This window comes from Doryrhamphus excisus, linkage group LG12, assembly GCF_037039965.1.
Source record: "Doryrhamphus excisus strain RoL-2023G ecotype Guam linkage group LG12, RoL_Dexc_Guam_v1.1, whole genome shotgun sequence".
Taxonomy (NCBI): Eukaryota; Metazoa; Chordata; class Actinopteri; order Syngnathiformes; family Syngnathidae; genus Doryrhamphus; species Doryrhamphus excisus.
In genome coordinates this window covers 11,652,506-11,678,260 of record NC_136368.1, presented here as the reverse complement: position 1 = coordinate 11,678,260, position 25,755 = coordinate 11,652,506, and the positions used below count along the sequence as shown (strand labels likewise).

General features: G+C 39.3%; 1 protein-coding gene across 11 annotated transcripts in view; it reads left to right on the top strand.

The window, feature by feature from the left end:
- Positions 1-25,755, top strand: part of lrp1bb (low density lipoprotein receptor-related protein 1Bb) — a 265,115-nt gene that overhangs the window by 210,842 nt on the left and 28,518 nt on the right. For all 11 annotated transcript variants that reach the window (XM_058083119.2, XM_058083126.2, XM_058083127.2 and 8 more), the window contains 18 exons: positions 319-459; positions 671-858; positions 4,966-5,149; positions 5,240-5,325; positions 9,434-9,556; positions 13,107-13,288; positions 14,102-14,301; positions 15,066-15,254; positions 15,353-15,501; positions 15,764-15,857; positions 15,996-16,112; positions 16,580-16,699; positions 17,724-17,843; positions 19,975-20,091; positions 22,422-22,528; positions 23,264-23,396; positions 25,418-25,524; positions 25,605-25,737. In XM_058083119.2, the coding sequence (XP_057939102.2) occupies positions 319-459; positions 671-858; positions 4,966-5,149; positions 5,240-5,325; positions 9,434-9,556; positions 13,107-13,288; positions 14,102-14,301; positions 15,066-15,254; positions 15,353-15,501; positions 15,764-15,857; positions 15,996-16,112; positions 16,580-16,699; positions 17,724-17,843; positions 19,975-20,091; positions 22,422-22,528; positions 23,264-23,396; positions 25,418-25,524; positions 25,605-25,737 (2,490 nt within the window). The remainder of the gene's footprint in view (positions 1-318; positions 460-670; positions 859-4,965; positions 5,150-5,239; positions 5,326-9,433; positions 9,557-13,106; positions 13,289-14,101; positions 14,302-15,065; positions 15,255-15,352; positions 15,502-15,763; positions 15,858-15,995; positions 16,113-16,579; positions 16,700-17,723; positions 17,844-19,974; positions 20,092-22,421; positions 22,529-23,263; positions 23,397-25,417; positions 25,525-25,604; positions 25,738-25,755) is intronic.

Here is a 25,755-nt window from a genome sequence, read left to right as displayed (position 1 = left end):
ACATACATGATTTTTTTGTAGTGTAATTGCCAACAATTTATGAATTTAGGTCAGTAATATTTATCATGAATATATATATATTGTCACAATTTAAATTTGTGACTGGCTGATGAAATATTTGTGTTTGTACTTAACATATCTCAAAAAATCAGATCTATGAAAGGCACATTGTGAACTCTATCGAATGATTTTCTGGTAAATTAGCTTTTAATTAACCAATTATGTAAACTTTTTTGCTATATTTCAGCCAAATTGAGTTTTTGGTTAAACTGACTCACTGCAACTTATAGAAAATGCATCTGTCCTCACTCTCTCCAGTCTACCGCTCATGCGGATCCGGAGAATTCCGCTGCGGAGATGGCCGGTGTCTTCTTAGTGCACAGTGGGAGTGTGATGGCTACGCGGACTGTCCCGACCACTCCGATGAACTGCCCCTGAACCTTAAATGTCTGGCTGCAGGTAAGACTGTTGTTTGACTCTCAGCTGGAACCTTTTTAACAGAGTTAACAGCAACACAGCACAGCCAGCATGGTAGAAAGGTCATACAGGGAGAACGAAAGTCACTGCGACCAGTAGAGCAGACAAGAAATGAATTCTGTCTCGATCTTCTGTCTGGTTCAACTTTTCTGAAGAATTTGTTACGGACACAGCCATGCTTTGCTCTTCTCAGGAAGTCTGTGCAATGGCTCCTTCTTCATGTGCTCCAATGGACGTTGTATCTCGGAAGGAAATCTCTGTGATGGGAAAGATGATTGTGGAGATCAGTCAGATGAGAGGAACTGCAACGTGAACGAGTGCTTGAATCGGCGTGTAAGCAGGTGCACACAGGACTGCCAGGATTTACCAGTGGGATACAAGGTAAGAGCCCATTGGACTGTTTATGGCTCAGTAGTTTGGCATTTGGGATCATAGTCTTTTTTTGAATCATCCAGCCTTTCATTGTCAATAACGTCCATCCTGTTCAAGGTCATGATGAGCCAAAGCCTGTCCCGGCTAAAATTGGACTACGGGTGGGGTATGTCCTGCAGCGAACAAGCTTTAGTATGACTTGTTATCAAAATATTTTACAGTTCGACCATTTCTTGTATTTTCATTGGAAGATACAACCTTTAGATTTCTACATACACTATCTATTGCTTCCACTTATCTGGGTCACAGGGCCACCAGTCAGAAGACCAGAGTTTCCGGTCTTCAGCGACCTTTTCCAATTCCACCCACGTGACACCAAGGATGCAAGACATAATCCTTCCATCATGTCCTAGCTCCACCTTATCTCTTAATTTCGGCCTGTTATATCAGAGTTCTTCCTCTGTCGGTCACAAACTCAAGCTTGTGACAATAGTTCAGAGTAGAAACGTAGATCGGCCGGAGAGCTTTGCCTTGCTTTGCCTCAGCTCTCTCCTCACAACAAGTGTCCAGTACAGCAACCGCATTCCTGCAGTTGCTGCACTGATCTGTCTGTCGATGTCACACTTCAACCCCTCCACCTGGGGAAAACAGAAGCATGCAACCCACCCTTTTCTGGCAGAGAACCATTTAAACCATTTACCATCACATTTGGAAGGGCTGTGTCTCATCACAGAAGGTCCTCACTCAGGTGTAAATGTTTAGGCCACACATTGATGAGGCCATCAATACAAACTAAATCTGTAAATAACAGCAATGAGATATGAAGTCCTCCAAATTAGACACTCTCATCCCCTTGGTTGATCTTAGAAATTCTGTCCATTAATACTATTAAAAGAATTAGTCACAAGTCGCAGCCCTGGCGGAGGCCAATGTTCACCGTGATCAGGATTGAATTGCTCCAGTTGTTCAAGGACGATATGATAGTTTGACAGTAGTAGTTTGACAAGAACCCTGTACTCCCGGACAATCCCTCCCAACAGGAAACACTGCAAGGGACGTGGTCAAATGACCGGTGACCGGTTGGGAAAACTCCCATGCACCGCCTCGTAACCTTTCACAAATGAGCCAACATGTATCGCAGACTTTGTGGAGACAGAGAAAGTGACTAATTGGACAACTAATAATTAACAACAGCTCATAATAACAATTAATATAAAGTTGGTTGGTGAGTGTGAATGGTTGTTTGTCTATATGTGCCCTGTGATTGGCTGGCGACCAGTCCAGGTTGTACCCCGTCTCTCGCCCAAAGACAGCTGGGATAGGCTCCAGCACCCCCGCGACCCTCGTGAGGAAAAAGCGGTAGAAAATGAATGAATGAATGAATAAAGTTGGTTGTTAAAATCTTGCTGTAGAATTTTTTTCTCAAGCAATGAAAGGCGTTCATTGGTTGATTGGTTAAGATTACACTTGGCTGTGTTAAACCCTCTCACGCCTTCTCTCCTCCCTTTTTGCCACTTGCGCCGCTGGGAGGGATGAAGGCGTGGGTGCGTGGCGCTGCGCCAGACTGCGCTGCTCACGAAATTAGTAAAGTGCGCTGGCCACATTCCGGTGGCGCGGCATTGTGCATGGTCTACGAAATTAGAGCCCCAGCATTCAAATCCCTTCCTCATGATAAGGTAGTGATTTGCGGAGAACATGTTAAAAAGTAAACAGAATGGATATTCTTCATGAAATTGAATATTATGTGATGAATTGAGTCTGCTTGAGCTCTCAATTACATATTATAGCAATCATTAGAGACCAATCCTAAGGTGCTGTAAGCAGCATAGGAATGGAATCGGAGCATTCTGATTGGATGTTTCATAAATACTATTTACTATATTATCTTCTAGCAATAGCATGGCATCACTGCAGCATTGATTTTCTAACCGAGGCCAACATTTTGGTGTCATCCACCTTGATGACTCACATTTTGATCTACTTTTTCTTCATCTTGGATCACAGGTCACTGAAAAATTTAGATGATGTATGTAGGATGTATAGATGCATAGAATAAAATGTGTACATTTTAGCATTCACACTGCATAACTCCTATTATAGCATTTCTATATTCTAATCTGTAGCCATAAAGGTTTTTTTTAAATTCAATTTCTGGTAGACGGTGGCTCTTATACCCAGTACATCTTGAACATGAATGTGTCCTGGCTGATACTAAATCCGTCCTTAGGTCACCCATCATTGAACATATGAAACTGTGAAGGGAACGTGTACATTGACTTTCTGAATAACCTTGAATCATGTAAGGCTGGCTTAATGATATGCCAACAACTGTCTGTGCCTATGCCTGGTGCATAATGTCAGGGTCGAATTCAGGCCAAGGCCACATTTGCTCTGTTGGCCCTCACTGTTGTCAGACTGTGAATGTTTATGCCTTCATCCCTGGATTTACCGCTCCTCAGCCTGTAGATGCTGAAGATGCTGCTTGCTGTGTCTGATAAGGAGCTGAAAACGCAATAAACTTCCTCTGTCCTGTGGTGACAGGGTCAGAACTGGACAAAGAGCACATCAATACACACCTTTATCTGAAACATTTGTGATTTCAGCAGGTAGACCACGGGTTAAAACTGAAAAAGAAGCCTTTCAAGTCAATACACAGCAGCTGATCCCAGCACTTTATTTTTAAGGTGCTCTGTTCACAGCAACACTGTTCGATTCATGAGTGTCGTATCTGTGCCATCATCGTCCAAGGACACATACAGTAATTCACACAATACAATAATTATTTCATCCCCTGCTGAATTTGTAACTGACATGAGACGAACTATCAACAAACAGATCTACAACTCTTCATTTCCTGAAGGTCTCAAAGATGTCACTTGGAAATGTGGTTACCGTGGGATTACCATATTTACCCGCATATTAGACAAACCTGAATATAAGATTGCTCTTCTTTTTAAAGACACGTTTTTGGACAAATTAATTGATTTTAACACAAAACTGATATCATTTAAACTATATTTAATTCATAGTAGTTAATTAATAGTATTTCTTAGATACTTGACAGTTATTTGTTCACTATGCTTCATTGATCACCATTATCTTAAAATTAGCATAATAACACCTTGACTGTTGTTCGGAAGGCTGAGAAGGCTGCATTCAATATGCACAGTAATAAACTGGTTCTCAACTGGATTGGCTGCAGGATCCACCATGACCACGACACCATGACCATGACAAAACCCAAATTGCGCTGGTTTTTTTTTTCAACTCAAACCTCTCATATATCTTGTATTTTAAAGGGACTGTTTGCAACACAATATGAGGTGCAGTGGCGAGACACAGTCTCTCTCTTTATGACGCACTCTTCTCAAAAAGATATCTGCAGCTGTGTGTCCAACGGACGTCACATCGTCCCTCAAGCTTGAAAAAGTGACCCATAAACATGGCATGCACATTGATGTTGCGTAGTAAGTTAAGTTAACTTGCATGTACGGACTATTTTTATTTTCTCATGCAAACTCACTGCAAACAGCTGTGCGACTCACTTTTGGGTCATGACCCACCAATTGAGAACCAATGCTCTAATAGACCTCAAATAAAAAAAAAACAACAACATTGTCATTGACTGGTATCTTATATTCCATCCGTGTTTGAATTTGTATGTGTTGTTTATTTTTGTTTGTTGTCACCAAACTTCTAACTGAAGGGAGCAAGATTATTTTGTGTGCTTTAATATATGCAAATAACTGATCTATGGGACTCAGAATTATTGTTTCTTGATAGGGGATCAAATTCTTATTTCACTCAGTTAATTAATTAAGTAATTCAGAACCTTTATTTACGGTTTTCTTCTAGATCCCTAGGAACCTACCATTAAAAAAAATATAGACGGTTGATGTCTTAGTAAAGGGGAGAATTTACAAAACCAACAGCAGATCAACCAACTGTATGTAAGGTTGTATTTCACTCATTAACATCATTTTGTTTCAGGTGATTAATGTTGTTTTTCATTTAATTTTTCAGTATGTTGAATGTGGATATTTTCACTGATGATGTTGATATCATTATCATGCTCAACCCTTGTCCTTTTTGTTCCAATTGTGTATCTTCCGTCAGTGTAAATGCTGGCCCGGTTTCTACTTGAAGGATGATGGGAGGACGTGTGTTGATGTTGATGAATGTTCCACTACCCTCCCCTGTAGCCAGCGCTGCGTCAACACCTATGGCTCCTACAAATGCCTGTGTGTGAATGGCTATGAAGCCTTGGAGCGAAACCCCCATGGTTGCAAGGCTGCATCAGGTTAGACAATTTTTTTTCATAATTTTATTTTTACATTCTCCATAAGTAAAATTCCACAGGATTTGTAATCTTCCGTGTGAACTGTTTCAGCTGAAGAGCCTTTTCTTATCATGGCTGACCACCATGAAATTCGTAAGCTGAGTGTCGATGGTTCGAATTACACCATTTTGAAACAGGTGAGGAACTTCACTAACAATTTTGATACATTTTAGTCAGATTGACATGTTATTAATCATCCATTTTTTTTCCAATTTTACTGCGCTTGTTGGGAAATTATATAGAGAGGAGAACAATTAGAGTGTACGAACAGACTGAAAATAGTGGAACCTCTCATTCCTCTCATACATCTATAAAGAAATTTTAACTACAGTTTTATAGACAATAACAGAAGCTCCTAACAGAAGTTTATAGGGATTGCAGGAATTAATGAGCCTTGTTGTATGTCTGTCAGTCAGCAGGCATCTTACCATAGTGCATCTGGAGGTCTGTGGTTATTTTGTTCCTAAATCCTGAATATGTACAGTAATTTGATAATCACCATGGATTTAGGTAAGCATCATGCCTGTCTATCCCATTATCCCAGATTCACCATACAGTTGGAGAAAAATGGCCATTCTCATAGGAACCTTTGAATGGTTATTGCACAATGTTTCATCACTCTTAATTTTGACATATTTACAATATATTGTTGCATGTGATTGGGTGTAAATCAATGCGCAATTCTTCAATAGTCTCCTTGTGCAGTCATATTAACCTCTTGACTGTCTGTACGCTTCTGTCTGCATATGAGTTCTTATCAGCCACAAATCACTTTAATCACTGCCTGTTAGCATTGATTGGATCTAGAGAGAAAAACATGGGTGGCATTGCTCACTGGGTGGTGGATATGTCCGTCATGTAGATTTCAAATGCACTTTACAGGGTGATTTTACACAAGAGATATATTGGGCTACAGTTTTTGTGGCTCCCTTCGCCAATCTTGGTGTTTTTTTGTTTTTTTTTAAAGCTGAGGAAATGTAAACAACAAAAAATATAACTTTGAAAGACATTTTCAAAACAAGCACTCATTTTTATCTGAAGAGTACCCAACTGCAGATGGGCAGGTTGAGCAGAGCAAACATACTTTCAAGAAGTGGATGAATGCTCCAAAATCAATTACACCTGTTAATATTGTAGCTACACGTGAGACCATACGGAGGAGGAAGCCGTTCACAGATGGAGAATACATGAAATGATTATTCATAAAAAATATCAGAGCATCTATGAACAGGGACTCATAAATTAAATAAATGTTTTGAATGCTGGCCACACGGTTGAGATTGGGAAGACCTGAGTTTGAATCTCCGCTTAGGCATCTCTGTGTGGAGTTTGCATGTTCTCCCCGTGCATGTGTGGGTTTTCTCCAGGTACTCCGGTTTCCTCCCACATTCCAAAAACATGCTAGATTAATTGGCAACTCCAAATTGTCCATGGTATGAATGTGAGTGTGAATGGTTGTATTTGCCTTATGATGGCGACCAATCCAGGGTGTACCCCGCCTCTTGCCCGAAGACAGCTGGAATAGGCTCCAGCATGCCCGTGACCCTCGTGAGGATAAGCAGTATAGAAAATGAATGAATGAATGATTAGGTTATATACATGCACAGTTCAGCAAGCACAAAAACGAGTAGGAAAAAGCTGACTTTATTTCATCTTACCTCTTCTCTGTTCCCCACCTCTTCACACAGGAAAATAATAGAATAAATTATCCGAATACATGAGTTGTTAAAGCCAAGGAGGCCCATTGTGCTATTTTTTGGCCCTTTATATTGAGTTGTGGACTCGTGTAGCTACACATGATAAACCACACAGAAAGCTTTCTAGATCTTCCAGAATCCGCACCTACCTCAGCTATTTTTCCTTGGATTTCCAATACGGTCTTTTTTAATCTATTCCACTTGGTCCACCTCTGGGCACTCCTCGTCTGCTGTGATTGGCTCCCCTCAGCTTGTACAGCGTGTGCCCGGGCACGCCCATACAACTAATTCACTGGCTGGATGGGGTGACAAGTGGTGTGCGAGGAAATGCAGGGCCAGTATCACAGATAAGATAGCGATACCAATTAAGATGAAGGTGGATGCAATCTGAATCAGTCTAAATTTGAATGAATTTTTGTTATCTTTTTTTTTAATTGTCAGTTGTACTAATCAATTAAAATTCAGGAAATAATTTTGAGAAAGTTTTTAAGCAAATATAAATACTTTATTTGTACAATAAACATGTTTATTTGGAAACAAGACAAAATCACAAAACATTGCACTTCTTCCTGTTTTTTACCCCAAAGGGGTTAGTATATTCAATAAAATCTGAGCAACATTAAATTATATTAATGATTTAAGCATCTGTTTCAATTCCACTAAATGTATTCATTTAAATAACATGCTTCAATTGCATAAATATATCATTTCAAGCTGAAAAACATTATTTATACTTTTGGAGTTGCCAAAAGCAACACATTAATAACCAATTGTTGAAGATAACTATTTCTTTCATCACTATTATCTGTCTGGATACTCTTCCAAACTGAAAGGCCTTTGCCAAAGACTTCTGCCTCTGGGTCGGGGGTCCATTGGAGCCATCTTTTCTAGTTTTCCTATGTTTGTATAAGTTTGTGGTTTTGCTACTGTGTCTTACTGCCTTCTTACAAATTATACAACTTGATGTGGTCTCGTTTTTGGCCTGAAAATATAGCCAAACAGTGTTCCGCTTTCTTTCTGCCATCCTCCTGCTCTCTCCATGGTACGTCTGGGCTTGTGTGCCTGCCTGCCGGCCAGGCTGGCAATTAGTTGTGGGCGGTGTTTGGTTGCATGTTGCTGCTGACTCACGTTTTTTGCTTGTTTCTTTCAGTTTCTCTGGGTACTCTGGTTTCCTCCCACATTCTAAAAACATGCATGTTAGGTTAATTGATGATTCTAAATTGTCCATGGTTGTTTATGTGCTTTGTGATTGGCTGCTGACCAGTCCAGGGTGTACCCCGCCTCTTGCCCGAAGACTGGGATAGGCTGCAGCACCACCGCGACCCTTGTGAGGATAAGCAGCATAGAAAATGCATGGATGGATCCATCCGCCCACCACTATTTCTCACAAGGCTCACTGTGAAGTCACACTGACAAAACTCTCTGACACTGAGCGTTCAGAACCATCCAAAACGTCTTTGAGGGCTCACATCCAAATGTGAAAACCTCATTATCTGAAACTTTGTTTAACACGAGAATACAACATTCTAAGATTTATAGGTCAGAAAAGTGCAAAAAGCATAATAGGTCTCATTTAACTTCATCTTGAAAATCCTCTGAAACGTTTCCAATGCTCTTTCAACGTAATTTTCACTGTACACATGATCCTACTTTTGTTATCTCAGATCGTTGTTAACAGCATTGATACTTTTTCTCTGTCCTATATAATTTTGTCTTCCATCTGTCTCCTTCTGTAGTTAGCGTTGTAAATTGTAAAAAGTTCATTTATCAACAGACCTTGTGTATTTTAAATCAAAATCATTAGTTTATATGTTAATGTATAATAATAATTTTACAATTTCAGATCCAGTGCCATGCGATACATTTGTGACGTCACCCGTCAGGAAAAGCACCAAAATAGTCCTAAACTTCAATAACAGCAAACAATAAACAAGGTTTTAAAGGCTGGAGGGTTTACATACTTTCCATAGGGACACTAAAATTGTGACTCTCGATCTGAGAGTGCTGATAAAAGGTGCATGTGGGTTTCATCCAGTAAATGATGTGCGGAGTGCTGCAACACTCCCGAGGGGCACTTTGGCGCCTGTCTGTGAAGGTGTTGATGATCTGATGAAGATGTCTCATTTCACCTGTCGGATTATCTGACACCTTTTCAAGGCAGCCTCAGAGTAGCATGGTGGCGGCTGCTGTTTACTGAGCGCCTGTGTGTCTGAGTGACGGTAGGGTCCTGTGAGCATGATAGAGTGCTATTTAAGCCTCATTAGTGGCAATGTCATGAAATGCTAAGTTTTATATATGTCAGAGGAAAAATGGATTGTTTGCTGTGTAGGTTACATAACCACCGTCATTCTGTTTGTATTTCTGTTGAGGTTTGTGTGAACAAATCTCTGCATTTATGCATATTGATTCAGCAAAACCAAATGATATGGCTTGACATGGCGATAGAATAGAGCAATTAAACTTGTTTGACATGTCTGATGATTCTGATGACGTCAGTAAAATACATATATGACATTTCTAAATACCAGATCTTTTGTGTGATTTCCAGGGCCTTAACAACATTATACACATAGACTTTGACTACAAGAAGGAATTCATCTATTGGGTGGACTCAACACGGCCCAGTGGAAGGAAGATCAACAGAATGCGACTCAACGGAAGTGACCTGAAGGTAACATCGAATATATCTCTTGTTGCTATCATTGTAAGCGTTAATTCTTATATGACTAAGTTGCTAATGTTTTCTTTGATGGGAACGTTGTGATGAGCCAATTTACACTGTTAGCAGTCAGTAACCTCTAAGGCTTACAGTGTGAAATAAAAGTTTGAGAAAAACATACTACTGCCATAAATAAATAAATATGTATAAAATGCGCACCCCCAACTTTACAACGTAATTTTCTAGAATATACATAAACTAAAATATATTGAGCCACTTAATATTCACAATTTATACAATCCAAATAAAGAATTGTGACTACTATTTGTCGGCGTCACAACTGCAACATGCAATTCAAGTGATAAAAATAGTCCTACAACGCTTACTTATTTGGTCAAATAACGGACACAGAACAATTATCTCCTTTGTTCTGCATTGTTCTCCCTTAGCTGTGCAAGTAATGTTCACGTAAGGTGGCCGTGCACATTACGTATCTCTCAGTGTGAGTGAGTGTTATTGTTAGGGAGTCAAGCTGTTTTTTTCTTTTTATTCACATACCCAATGTGTCAATTAGCGTATCCCACTTTGGGAAACTAGGAAGTGCAGAGGATGAGAGTCATTCAGCTCAATTGCTTTATATATTAGAGGTACATAGTGCTGGGCGATATGGACCAAAAACTCATATCCTGATATATTTAGGTTGTGATACTTAGATAGATAGACATAGATAAACTCCCTTTATTGTCATTGCACAAAAACACAGTAGTGAAATTGCCAACAAAATGTAGTTGCCTGGCTCCCATATAATAACAGACACAAAAGAAGATAAGTAATAATAAATAATAATAATAATGTGGAGAATAAATAGATAGAATAGACACCAAATATGAACAACATAATGTAAAGTGCAGCGTGAACAGTAAATTGCCCAAATAATTTAAAGCCCGCGGGCCAAATGTGGCCCGCAGAACACTAGTTTGAGGCCCCCGCCTTGATATGAAAGTTTAATATTAGTGCGGCCCGCGCAAGTTTGATATGGGTACTGTATGGTATCATGTACCCAGAAAAAATTATTACTTTTGATTAATGTTCATGTTAAAGGTTAAATAACTGTTAATAGTTATCCTCCCTATCCGTGTGGAAGTGGTAAGTTTTTGGCTATTTAAGTTTAAAGGAAATAACCTGAAGGCTACTGTTTAGGTCGCTAGCTCTCTAGTTTGCGAGTTAGCATGTGTCTCAAGACCCTGCAGTTGCGCAATATGTTGTAAATACAAAAGTATAAATGTGACTATAGTCGTGTTTTGTCATGTCTACAGGGCTCTAATAATGCTTTGTTAATTTTAATCTGAAAAAAATAATTTGTCTACCCACCAACTATATGTGGTTTCTTAAGTTTTTATTATTTGGCGTTTTATTATTATTATTATTATATGTATTCATTACTGATTGATTGATTTTCTTTATTCTTGGTTTGTTTATTTATTTTTCATCTTATTTTGTGTAGAAAAATAAAAATTAAGATATTTGAGAACAGTGGAATGTTTTATCAGAGCTTTTCTTGTAGAAAATCCGAACAAAAGCAAAGTTTATTCATTTTTCTGTTTTTAATAAATGCGTTTTTGGGTTTGTTTTTTTTTGGAAAACCTGATGCGGCCCAGCCTCGCCCAGACCCTAGCTCCAGTGGCCCCCAAGTAAATTGAGTTTGAGACCCCTGGCCTAGCCCTAGTTGGAGCCATGACAGCAAGAGGAAAGAATGTCGAAGATAGAGATCTGCTGGAGGTTTCTCAAATTGGGTTAATTAAAAGAGACTTTGAGAGCTAAACTTGACATTTGACTGTGTGAACATGGGCCTTTTTTCTTCTAGCATGTATTTGTATTTGTATGTAGAATTCCCATATGAGTCATCAGAAACTGAAAAAAACCCAAATGGTGTCAATTCCTTATAACAGTATGTAAGAGACCATTATTCCCAAGCGAAAGCTGTTATAAGTTATTGTATTTATTCTTCAATTTGAACATGGTTATATGAACTTTATCTATTCTAATGAAAACATCAGTTCAGTAAAAGCAATGTTTTTCCAATAACAACCATCTCCTTAATTGTGAACAAGTTCTGAATGTTCCCAACTTAAAGTATTAACGAAACAAATTCAAGAGTAAGGACTTTTGCCAAAGCAATATATTTTTTTGGTAATGATGAGAGAGAAAGCCTCAAAGCGCATCATGTTGTTTCATGGCAGTCAGAGTGGTGTGTTCAAGGCATCTGTTTTTTTCTGCCAGTTGGCACGATTTAGTGGGATATTGATGGGGCTCTCAGGTACTTCTTTTTTTTTTAAATCAGTTTTATACATTCCTTCACTTTCTTAGTTAATTTACTCACATAGTGGTTGCCAAAACCTTCCATCTTTCTTCTTTCGCATTGTACCCCAGGATATCTGCTTAAAGTGTAGTATTTACATGTACACAGATGGAGTGGCTCCTGAGGGGAGGGATGCCATTACTAATTGGCACACAACAATTTCATGCACGTTTAATTGAAGTGCGGGAATTTTACTTTGGCTTGTACACACACATTTCTAACAGATGACTTTTGTGAAGTTTACTTTTAAACATTGTTTTATCACACCATTTTGTACTGCAGATGTACACAGAAGACTTGACGTGACTTTTGTAAGATCTGTTCCACAAGCCACTTCAAATAATTATTTAATTCTAATGGGTAAGCAGACACATACAATTAGGAAAAAGGTGAGTAAATCAATGATAGTCTCCCCATTATCAAATGTTGTTTAATCTAGCCTAATCACAGCAGAACGTCTTTAGAGAAGAGTCTCTAATTTAGATGTGCTTTGCACAATTATTCATGACTCAAACAACATGGCTGTGATTCCTTATAACATGCATATTGCCTTTATGTGCATTTTAAAAAGGTGCACTTTGTACCTGCGGCTTTAGTGTGGACCTAAGGGATCAAAATCTATTAATATCAATAATATGCAAATCCTTTATATAACATTTGTGATATTACAGATTTGGTAATGAATATCATTATTACTAAAACAAGAAACACAGTTCAGCCTTTATCTTCAAAAACATTGTCTCTAAACAGCTCCTAACCTCTGCATTACAACATCATCTGGGGCAGTTCACAATCACTATTCATCGAATGACATGACAAGAGCGGAAGAATATTAAATAAAGTACATCACACTCAAATTGGAAACATTGTAGGCATACGAAAAAGAACTATGAAGAACGTAACGCCGTATCAGAAACACTAAAACACATTGGGGAAGATCTTCAAGTACCACTGTTGGTAATATTTATGGTGCACAACACAAATAGTTTTGAATGAAAATATCTTAAATTACACATGCAGCACACAGTCACCAAAAATAGGACACTGCCTCGGGCCCTCTTTCTTTTTTATAACATGCAAAGGATATTTTGTAAATCACGAGCTACAATTACACACAAATACACATTTTACCAAATAATATTTTTTATATATTCATAAATGTATATTTTTAATCATAAGATATTATTTTTCTTGTCTGAACAGATTGTCCACAGAACGGCAGTTCCCAGCGCCTTAGCAGTGGACTGGATTGGAAAGAATCTTTATTGGTGTGATGCTGAAAAGAAAACTTTGGAGGTTTCCAAAGCCAATGGACTCTACCCTACTGTGCTGATCAGCTCAGGCCTTAAGAACCCCACAGATCTAGTTTTGGACCCACAAGTAGGGTAAGTGCATTGCCTATGGATAGAAATGAAACTATGAGTTGTGTGTGTATTTATGGTGTTTATGTTATGATATGTTGGCGCATGTTGGGGGGGGGGGGTGTCTGCACAGCTCCCTAGCATGCGTGGCAATTGTTGAGTTGAAATTATGTTTTAAGGTTGCTGGTTATGCAAATGTGATCTTTTTAATGTGGCACAGTAGTCAGGGTTGTACTGCTATGTGCAAGCATTTGCTGACAGCATCGTGAGCGAGAGTGGTATTGCAGTGAGACTTTATGTTTTGTTTGAAGCTTTTGGCAAATAAAAAATGCCCTTTCCTTGTGCAAGGAGGACTGGCCCAACCCAAGCCAGACAAAATATTATATAGTCACTGACTCACTTTTTAATGTGTTTTAAGTGTAATATATGTCTTATGGGGAACTGCACTTTAATTCACAATCCTTTTGTGAAACATGAACACATTTATTTCCCTTTTCTGTGCATTGCAGTGCGAGAAAATGTGTTCATATGAGCTAGCTAACAATGGACGTCTAGGGAAATACCTATTTTAACCCCATTGCCCTCACAAAAAAAGAAATTAAATGCCAACAGTGTTCTATCACAATCACTGCATTGTTAGCTAGCTTATATTAACTCGTTTTCTCATGTTGTAATGCACAGAAAGGGGAAAGAAACATGTGTTCATGTTTTACATAAGGATTGTGAATGATGGGCAAAATTCCAAAAAAGTGCAGTTCCCAGTATTTTTATTTTCAATGTAGCAGTTTTGGTGACAAACAAACATGTGTGACGCATTTGTGTCTTCATGTCGGGTAGGTATGTATTTTGGGTAGACTGCTGTGAACTCCCAAACATTGGACGCATTGGCATGGATGGGCGTGGGCAAAAGGTTATCATTGACAAGGAGATCTATAGTCCCACTGCTCTGACTATTGATTACACCAACAAGAGGCTTTACTGGGCAGACGACAACCATATCCTTTTTGCAAATATGGATGGCTCCCAGAGACACAAAGGTAAGATGTAATACCAAAGATGCATGCATTTTCAATAGCAATAGTAATGAATTAAAAAGTCAACACAATTCTCTTTATTTATCTACTTTTCCAATGCAAAGTTGGCATACTCAATAATAGTTTTCCTTATTATAATTATCCATGATTTATTTGAATCTGAAAAAATATTTGCCGTAAATTTCGAACAGCACTTGTATGTAATGTAAGTCACATCCACCAAATTCAAAGAGAAAAAAATTTACCTATAAAGGCCACCCTTCTCTATAAATTGCAGGTGTCCATGCATGATATATTCACATAGGGTATATACAGAAAAAAACATGATAAACTTTGTAATCCTCCCGAAACTTGGTGTTCCCAGCGTCACTCGTGACTTCAAATGAATGAGGGGTGAGGTGCTCTTTTTCATCGTAGTTCAACTGGTGCCGCAGCCAATGAAAACAAACAATTCTTTATAAAATTTTGTCCCAAAATAGGGACTGTGCTCGACAAACCATGAAAAGTTTTATTTATTTATGTATGCAAATCATGCTGATTGATGCATAGTTCACGCAAAATACAAAGCAGCAAACTATTATGGCAATTATGCCAAATGTCACTCATTGGCATCAAATGTATTTTTTAACATATGTTTACATTTTTTAACACTTAGGCAGTAAGGGGTTGAAAGAAAAAAAGGCAGAATTGTACCTCCTGAAGCTTTTTTTTTTTTTTTGGCCGGGTTCAATGGGTAGTAGTATTAATCAGCAATCTATCCTCTCCAGTGTCCTATGATCACATCCAAGGGGTAATGGCACTGACCTTGTTTGAGGACTTTATTTATTGGACTGATGGAAAATCCAAATCACTGCGGCGGGTTCACAAGACAACTGGTGCTCAAGGGATGGAGCTTCTCAACTCTTGGCAAGCCATCAAATCCATCAAGGTCTACCACTCGCTGCGCCAACCTGAAGGTAGGAATTCTTGTGTTCATTCTGTCCTTGAAAACATGTTAACTGAATCCAATGATTCTCTTATGTTTTAACTTTGGTGTGCATGTGTCCTTCTGCAGTGTCCAAGCACCAGTGTCAGATTGCAAATGGAGGATGCAGTCACATGTGTCTGCTATCTCCTGGTGGGGAGCACACATGCGCCTGCCCCAGTAATTTCTATCTGGCTGCTGACAATAGGACCTGTCTATCCAACTGCACCTCTAGTCAGGTCAGCAATGTTTTTTTGCCTATTTGTCAATTCAGTTTGATGATGTCCCTTTTCTGTTCTCCTTAGTACTTCCCATCGGGGCAAACACCCTTGCTTTGATTTGCCTTATTCTTCTCGAACACGCTCTGTTGGTTCTGTGAAATGGTTGTCTATTGATTTTTGTCTGTGCTTTGAAGAAGGCTAAAACTAAAATAGAAAGGGATTCATGCTGACTTGGTAAATATATATTTCCCCTCACCTATACTTCACCGGCTTCAAATAGTTTCGCTGTGGGACAGACGAGTGCATCCCTTTCTGGTGGAAATGTGACACAGTTGACGACTGTGGGGATGGATCGGATGAACCTCCAGACTGCCGTGAGTGCATGTTGTAATGTTGGCTTAAAAACAGCTGGAGATACTGAAAAATTCACATTTACATCATGTTCAAATGCATTCCCCAAATTCTGACAATATCTCAACCCTGAAATAAAGTTGTAATTTATATTCCAATAGCGGAATTCAAATGTCAGCCTGGACGTTTTCAGTGTGGCACTGGTCTTTGCGCTCTTCCTCCTTTCATCTGCGATGGAGAGAATGACTGTGGTGACAACTCGGATGAAGCTAACTGCGGTGAGGAAACGATCGCTATTACATTTATTTCTGTTCAATTTAACCTACAGTATATATTGCAAGGCCGACATGCTATCTCAAGGTGCTGTTAGTATAGAGCACATATAAGATCACACACATCTTCTGCATTGAAGATATGTACTGTAACAATTCCTCCAGACAGGGTCAAGAAAATAGAAACAATAGAAACAAATAGAAAAAAATAATGGGCCACACAAAAAGGGATGGGAGCACCACTAGCATCAATAGTATTATGATTATATGTAATTGCATGCAATGTTAAATCAAAAGACCCAGCGGTAATTGCTGATACCACTAATAATATTGATAATCTATTGAGTGTATTGTTTGAATATCAAAAATATTGGGTTATCACTTTAACATCGTTTTTAGTACACCTTCCAAAAGAGAACATGGTTTGTCCGCTTTCTGATTACCATATGCTTATTTATCTACGTTTCTCCTAGAGACATACATATGCCTATCAGGCCAGTTCAAGTGCACCGGGAAACAGAAATGCATTCCTCTCAACCTGCGCTGTAATGGTCAAGATGACTGTGGCGATGGAGAAGATGAGACCGACTGCCGTAAGTTTCAGGAAATAACCTTTAGCTGTTTTGAAGCTTGAGGGCCTTGTTGAGATTAGGAACACATTTGTCATCTGTGCTTGCATAATATGGGTTTGCACAAGCACTAACAGTGGAACTTTGGTTTTCCTCATTAATCCATTCCAGAACATCCGGCTCCCTAACTGAATATTGTACATTACCATATGAAATGATATGAATACAATTAATTTCTTCCAGAAAGCTGAAAATGTTAAAGGGATAGTTCGGATTTTTTGACATGAAGTTGTATGACATCCCCATAAGCAGCAAAGTCCATCAACAGCAACTTTGACGGACAGCAAGATTTTGGTGCTGAGGAAAGTAGTTCCAGCTAGTTGCTGGGGACAGTTAAGTAAAGAGTTTGGCTTCTCAAAACAATATGCATTCCAAAGAATAATACATTTGCATCAGAAAAACACACAAACACAGGGGGGACCTGCATCCATCCTCCCCACAAAGAGGTCTGTGGATTTGAACCCACAACCAGCTGACTGTGAGGCAGAAGCACTAACCCCACTCCACTATGCTTGCTTTGTCCCCCAATAACCTTCATTTATATCTGTGTTATATGAAATACAATGAATATACTGTTTGAATGAGGTATTCAAGCGACAGACTTGTAATGATCACTTTTTGTGAAAACGGAATTACATCTTCAGTGACTGTGAGGATAAGACCAGATTTTCTCAACCATAATGCAGCTCAGCAGAGTATTGCTTAGCATTCACGTCTTTCATATTGCTACATTTGTCTTGCTGTTGATTGCATGAGGGGTTGCAGCGGGGGTGAGGTGAATAGATGGCGTTCAGGAGGAATAATAATAGCTTAAAAAAAGAACTAATTAAGGTAAAGCTAATTACTTCACCTCTTCCCAAAACTAGTTTGAATGATATTGTGTAATGAACACCACAGCAGTGAAAATAAATCGCAAACTGCTGTAATCCTCAACATCACACTATGATGCATATAATGACTACAAATTCATTCAATTTCATGTCTGTAGCTGAGAGCACATGCTCTCCTGACCAGTTTCAGTGCAAGGCCTCCATGCACTGCATCTCCAAGCTCTGGGTTTGTGATGAGGACCCCGACTGTGCAGATGGGTCAGACGAGGCTAATTGCGGTGAGTTGTGGAAATCCACTTAACCATAAATCACAACACTTCACTTTTTCAGTTACAGCTGGGTGGGAATGCGATTCAAACTGAATTAATTTTACAGTCGGCTTCACTCGGAGTCAGAACCTTGACACGTTTGATTATTTCCAGACATATCATTCTTAAAATACAGATCACACATGCACACACGCAAGTATCCACTTGAAACCAGAAGTTACTGTAATATAGGGACAGATGCACTACTGAGTTTGACCATTTGACAAATGAATAAACAAAGCTTTCAATTTACAATCAATGATACATATGCGTATGCACTAAATACTACAGATCACTATGGCTGGAAACTACTACAGCATATTGGCTACAGTAGTCATTTCTCAGTGCCATTGCACTGGTGAAGCCCTTTGCATAATACAAATTTTAGCCATCAGTATTTCAAACCTCATCATATGCCGGTGGCTTGGGGTCGTTGCATAACAGAGGTGTGACTAGGAGGTGATTTGTGCCTCTCCCAATCAGACAGTTATTTTGTGCTGCCCTGCGATTAGCATATGTATATATTATACAGTGCCACTGAGGAGAAGACAGGAGAACCGCAGGTAACAGAGATGAGGATGGTGAGGTTCTCATTGGGAGTGACCAGGATGGATAGGATCAGGAACAAGTACATCAGAGGGACATTACATGTTTGATAAAGTCAGAGAGGCCAGACTGACATGGTTCAGACATGTCCAGAGGAGAGATAGTGAATATATTGGTAGAAGGATGCTGCATTTAGAGCTGCCAGGTAGGAGGCGTAGAGGAAGACCAAAGAGGAGGTTTATGGATGTAGTGAAGGAGGACATGAGGGTATGAGTTGGTATTAGAGACAAATGCAGAATGCAGGGTTGGATGGAGGAGATTGATTGCTGTGGCGACCCCTGAAGAGAAAAGCCCTAAGAGAAAGAAGAAGAACATTAGAAAACACAAAACCAAACCAAAATGTGTACTAATGTGTTAATTTTTATTGTTGAGTGTCCAATTTATGGCTGTGCAAATAAGATTATCTGCAGGGACTTTACGTATGTGGCATTCCAAATTTGAATGTATTCTTACATCCACTTTGATTTACCCTTGATCGAAAGCCTGGTGGTGTGTGCATTGAAATGACCTTTAATTTCAAAAGGAATCACATACAATATTTGATATCCTTTAGGCGACTGATCTGCTTTCTCTGTAATTACTTTTCACTCACACATCTCTCCTCTTGCTGCCATGTTGGAACGAGGTCTTGCCATCTAACTCCAATCTTTTCTGGAACTGGTACCAGTGTTACTTTAGCCAGTACCTCTTATGATGTTCAAAGAAAATATTGCTGGAGAAAATATTAAAGCATCCGTTCTTCTCCTAAGAAAAAGAATAGTAATATTGTAAATATGATGGCATTCTGGCCAACAGTTGCAGTCAAAATATTTAATTCACTCATGAGTATGAATATTTATTAATATACGTATTCATTTTGGCCTTAATTATTTGTTTTAACTATTCTTTCAGGGTGGATTGTACAGGATACATTGTCAGCGTTCAAAAATTAAGAGAATAAGAGAAAATTTTAAATACATTTAAATACCTTTGTGTACATACCCCGGAATGATGTAAAATGAATGACCAGTGTGATTGTCTTTAATCTTTTGATAGGGTTGGATATTGTTTGTCGTATGCACAGTTTGGAAACAAGAAATTATTTCTTTACTTTTCACAATGAAGTGCTATAATTTCATTTTGGAGGAGGAAACAAATTCCAAATGTATCGCATTGGTTTGTTCTTGTTATCGCTTTCGTTGGGGGGAGAGAATATTCAAATTATTCAACATTTTAAAATCTTTTGGAATATCTTTTTGAAGAAAATTGTTTTTTTTTCCATCTCGGTGTCACAAATCCTGCTGAGGATGACTGGTAGAGCAGTCAGGTATTTCATCTTATGGTGTATTTGCCTCCGGTGAACATACTGTGTTTTGAACTCTGTGTCAAACTTACTCAGGCGAACCCAGAGGATATGATGATTACGCCCAGAAAATATGATAGGAAGTGCACCATTAATATTCATGCTCTTTGAAGCCCTTTTCGTCTTTGTGTTTGTTTGCTCCTGATGAAAAAGATGAAAAGACCTGCGGACCTCATGAATTCCGCTGTGAGAATAACAACTGCATCCCAGACCACTGGAGGTGTGACAGTCAGAATGACTGTGGAGACAACTCAGACGAGCAGAGCTGCAGTGAGTAACCCGGCTCTTCCACTTTTTGTCAGCTCACTCTGTTTGTTATATACTCTGTTGATGCTCAACACACATCCAGACAGGAGAATATAATTTTTGTGAAGACACCTGCCAGATTCTCCCATCACCACAAGCACCTTTCACCTCTCCATCAAACAAACACACACACACAATATTTTTCCACCGTCAACTCACTCAGACTGAAGTTTCAATCATCCAATTGTTTGTCATGTTATGACATCTTATAAGAAGAGCAGCATTGTCAAAGTTTTAGATGTAATTGGTGCGAGCTTATCCTTCAGGTCCTTTGTGGTCCGCAACTGTTTTTTTTTTTTTTTTGACTCATGGCAAAAAATAAAATTTAACAAGCAAACAAAACAAACCAAAAATCCAGCACTAATGAAAAATAAAGTCAAAATACGTATAAGAGAAAAAAGTTGCAATTTTCTGGGCATAATAGTGACGGGGTTGAAGATCAAACCCAGGTCTTATTCCAGGGCAGTCAGGAACAGAGATGAAGCTAACGAAATGGCTCTCGCCTCAACAGAATTTCCTAGCATCTAAAGAGGTAGATGTTGACATCCAATCCATCCACTGTATGGCAATCATCATCAAGTTCACCAACAGGAAATCCAAGGCAGTTGTACTGAAACAGGGAAAGAATCTGCAAGGTACAAATGTCGACATGAATGAGAACCTGGCAAAAATCGCGAAGAAAGCATGTGACCTGGGAAAGCAGGGGAGGATCCAAGCTACTTGGAGTGCCAACTGTAAAATTTTCATCAAGTCAAATGGAAAACCGGAAACCATTGTGCTTGTTGTCAAAAATATCAAAGATCTGCACCAATACTAAGATTACTCCAACATGGAAATGGAAAACGTCATTATCATTATGCCACAAGAAGATCTGCAAATGGACACCTTTGACTCTACAAATCACAAACAAATGGAATTGGAAAAGGATCTAGATCCGGACTATTTTTTATTAAAAAAAATATGTAATTTTAGTAGCCGCTGAGAAAGGCTGGCCATGTCGTCCATTGAATTCAATTACTTTTAGTGTTATTTGCCGAGCCTTCTGGCTGTAATGCACATATGGGTGAGTTTTGCCCTGCATTTTGGCTGCGTTAGCTGTTGTTTGACTGATGCTGCACAATGAGCCTTGAAAAGTCACCTTACTCTGTCAATTGTTCTTCACATGTCGTAGTAAATTAAAGCTAACGTTCTAACGTTCTAGCCTGCAAGATATGTTTTGTGGCATGTGTTGCAGGTTGAAAAATTTACATCGCTCCAACAAAGGGCATATAAGTTCCACACTGCAGACATGTTGGATTTGTTGCAATAGCCATATCATAGTACACTGTGTAAACCTTACTCCCTGACACCTTAAGAGCTGCGCTGTAAACTGAATAGACAACGCAGGCATTTTAGGTCATTTTCTAGCACTGTTCGACTTAAATCTCAAAAAGTAGGGATGTGGGGACACTAGCTCAAGCGTGTTCCCAGTTCCCAGCATGTGCATGAATGGACTCCAGGAATGACCTCTCTTAAATTGGTGCCATGCCCCGGATAAGGATGAGGTTTAGGGCAGTGAGTAAACCTCAATCCCTGACGCCTTAATAGCTCCGCTGGACAGTGGGTAGACAGCCCCAGGGTACACATGCAAATGTAGCTCTCAATAAGTAGGAATGTATGGTTACCAGTTAAAAAAAAAAAACACATTGAAATTGAAGACAAAATTAATACTGACTCACCATCAGTACCGTAATAGTGTGGTTTGATGTATGTGGGTGATAGGTACTAGAACATTACTTGTAACTAATTGATCAGGTGGACTAGCGAACGGCAACAAAGGTGACAAATGATTCCGCTATGCAGGCTGTGAGTATACGTGTGTGGAGACACACATACCCACGCTGGATAATGACTGGGAGAGCCCACAGAGTGAATGTGATGCAGCTGTTTAGCTGCATCCTAATATTGCCCTTTGGGACACACTCCAACTAAATGGTAGCAACATGATTTTGGCTTCAGAGAGTTGTTTCCTCTCAATTGCAGCGGCAGAATTGAATGGATTTACATCCTGATCAGCTTTGCCAGCATCCTCAACTGTTATCCCGTATCATCCATACAAAATTAGTTTAATTATTTAATATTGTTTTTTTCTCTCTCTAGCATTATGACATAATTCTGAAAACAAACATTTGGCTCCTAACTATCTGTATCTAGGGATCTGTGTTTGCTGGAAATCTGTTTGGCTTGAATGTATCAGTTTTTTCTTTCATTTTTTGACACATTTCTTTTATTTGCGTGTTTTTTCCTTGACACAGCGCCAGTCACTTGTAACCACAAAGATTTTGCCTGTGCAAACGGTGACTGCATCTCCTCCCGATTTCGCTGTGATGGGGACTATGACTGTTTGGATAATTCGGATGAGGCAAGTATCTGTTCATCAGGCACTGACAGTAGTCATAAGACACATGGAAATACAATAAAATACAATCATACACATTTATCATAAACATTTTTCTCAATTTAATGGACATCAATTGGACATTAATTGGCATGGTAATATGTTGAATTCCAAACTTCAATGTAAGTAGCACTTTTAAGGCTTCATCAAAGTAGGGCCATCAATATTAATGATGTGGTGCATAATTCAAGGCCAAACACTTGTGATTATTCATTATTCTTAGTTAATCTCGTTAAGCTATTAAACTGAAGTTAAGTATTCACACTGCAAATGTCATCTATAATTTCTCTCAATTATATAGTGCATTCTTATTAATCAATTAAGGAATATTCCTCCACAGTGCAAGCCTTCAGGGTCACAACAGTTCTAGTGTTGAACTCCTCGCCCTGCTTTTTGATCTGTGAGCTAAGCTTAACGACACATGAGCTAAAAGGAAATCAGTACGAGCCAGCTCTACAGCTCTCCTTCACAAGAGCATGCACAGTACAAAGCATCAGTGCCACTTCACCCACTCATCATATTAAAGCCTGAATAATGACCATGAACAATCTATGTTTTTTCAAATGTTATTTTTACCAACTCAAGTGTAAAGTAAAACACCAATGCCACTCTGTGATGCAGTGTGGATAGCAATTACCACATTAAGATATTATGTCCACTATATGCAGATTTTGATTTGTTTTCCAACATGTACTACAGAAAGGCTGTGAGGCACACTGTGCTGACGACCAATTTCGGTGTCACAACAACTTGTGCATCTCAAAAAAGTGGTTGTGTGATGGCCAAGAAGACTGTAAGATGGGAGAGGATGAGATAAGCTGCCAGGCAACAGGTACGTGGAACAATGATTTCTTTTTCTGGGGGGAAAAAAACATTTTGTCATTTTTATCATTGTTCTTTTTCTGATGCCACACATTTCTATCATGCGTAGAACTGCTTATGCTGTCATGATAATGTGCTCTATGCTGTGAAAATGTATAGGTAAATCCTTGGGGGTGCAACAATACATGGATGTGTAGCTGTATTGAACCGTTTTGATTCGATACCACTAGGAATCCAAAGTTACTGTAACCCAAGCCACACAAATCAGTCAACTAACATCAAAGTACTCTTGAAATTCGACGGTCATGAGCTTTGGGTCGTGACAGAAAAAACGACATCACTGATACAAGCGGCCCAAAATGAGTTTCCTTCATAGGCTGTCTGGACTCACCCTAAGAGATAGGGTGAAGGGCTCAGCCAGAAGGGAGGGGCTCAGAGTAGAGTCGCTCCTCCTTCACATCAAGAGGAGCCAGTTGAAGTGACTCGGGCATCGAGCCCCGGTGCCTCCCAGACACCTCCCTGGTGAGACGTGCCGGGTATGCCCACCCGGGAAAATGCTAATGGCAGACCTAGGACACAATGGAGGGATTATGTTTCACAGCTGGCCTGTGAACACCTTGGTGTCCTACGGGTGGAACTAGTAGAGGTAGCTGGCAACCAGGAAGTCTGGGCTTCCCTGCTGAGACTGCCGCCCCCACGACCCGGAACCTGGATGGATTGTCCCACAATTTGCTGTTGCAATGCGTATCACTTATTTACATATTTATTTATTTACACACCTGAAAAGCATGAAGACTATTTTTGGTACCTTTTTTGTTTTGTTTACGCATAAATCACACACTTGGCATGCAATGCTTGCCCAAAAATGGTGCACAAATTGAGCCATGCTCCTATATGACTTATTTACACCAAGTAGTGTTTAGCTGTCCCGCGTGACACCACACAACAGTAGGCATCACCACTATAGCTTCATTAATTCCTCTATTTACAAGGTACCTACAAGATATTGAACTCCAGAAAAGAAGCTGATGGAGATGCAAAAAAGAAAGATAAGTATATATCACAATGTGCAAAGAGCAGAAAGAAGGCAATAAACTAGGAAAAAGAGAAGCATGGAGAATGTGGGAGAGGGAGTTGGTGACTGGAAGGCATTGCTTTGGGCAATGTGGTCACTTACAAACGGAAAATCACAATTACTTGAGAATTCCCCTCGAGTTGCTGCAGGAGGTGGTAGAAAAATGAATCCATTCATGTGAATGAGACACAGACCCGTTTTGATACACAACGGCCATATTGCTTGCACATAGGTAGCTTCCATGTTGCATTCGAGTCTAGTTCCCAGAAATTATGCATGCCACATCTTTTGAACATTTCAAAATGTTCTTTGTGCACGGCACATAGCCCCAAACAATCTACACATATTTCACACCTGTTTATTTTGTGATTTTTAATAATAAATGTAGACTATGTAGACTATTGGCTCTCTGAACAGAAGTATTGACAGATTACATGTACTTATCTTTAATGCAGTGTTGACTTATTTTTTATTTCATATTATTTACAAAGCACTGTTTTTGTTTTATGTTGTTTAAATGTGCAGAGGAGAAACCCAATCAGGTATAGCTGCACCAGTTACAATTAATACCAAATCTGTACTTTAGTGTTGAAACAAATATTGGCAATTTTAATAAAATACAAGTTATAAAAAAAGGCATGAAAATCGATTGTATCGAAAAAAATATTATACCTAACCATGAACTTTCTGTATTGTTGCACTCCTAGTAAATGCCAATTGAAGAAAAGTAAGTTAAAAAGTTCAGTAGGGTATCATAAATATGCTCCCTCATGCTGATCCAGTCCTGATCATGATCGTCTGGGTATTTCACACACTGTGGTCTCTGTGGCTTGCTGGAAATGTGAGCGATTAATTCAGATGTGTTTTTGCTGTTCTAGCTACCAATTATTGCCATAATATCGGGAAAGGTGTTGCTGAGTGTCAGTGATGATAAAGTTTATCATGCTCATTCGCAGTGGCCCCATCATGTTCTTTGAATGAGTATGTGTGTGCTAGTGGAGGGTGTGTATCCGCCACCCTGCGTTGTGATGGACATGACAACTGCCTGGATGGCTCAGATGAGGTAGATGCACTTTTTGCATCATTGAATGTATGTAATGTATGTGTGGTCACTAAAAGGATGCATTTACTCTGTAATGATAGATTGGCTGTGTGAAAGAGTGCAGAGAAGATGAGTTTCTTTGTCAGAATCGTGCACACTGCATTCCTCGGCGATGGCGTTGTGACAGCATCATGGACTGTATGGATCACAGTGATGAGGAAAACTGCAGCCAGGGTAGGTGTGATGCTGTGG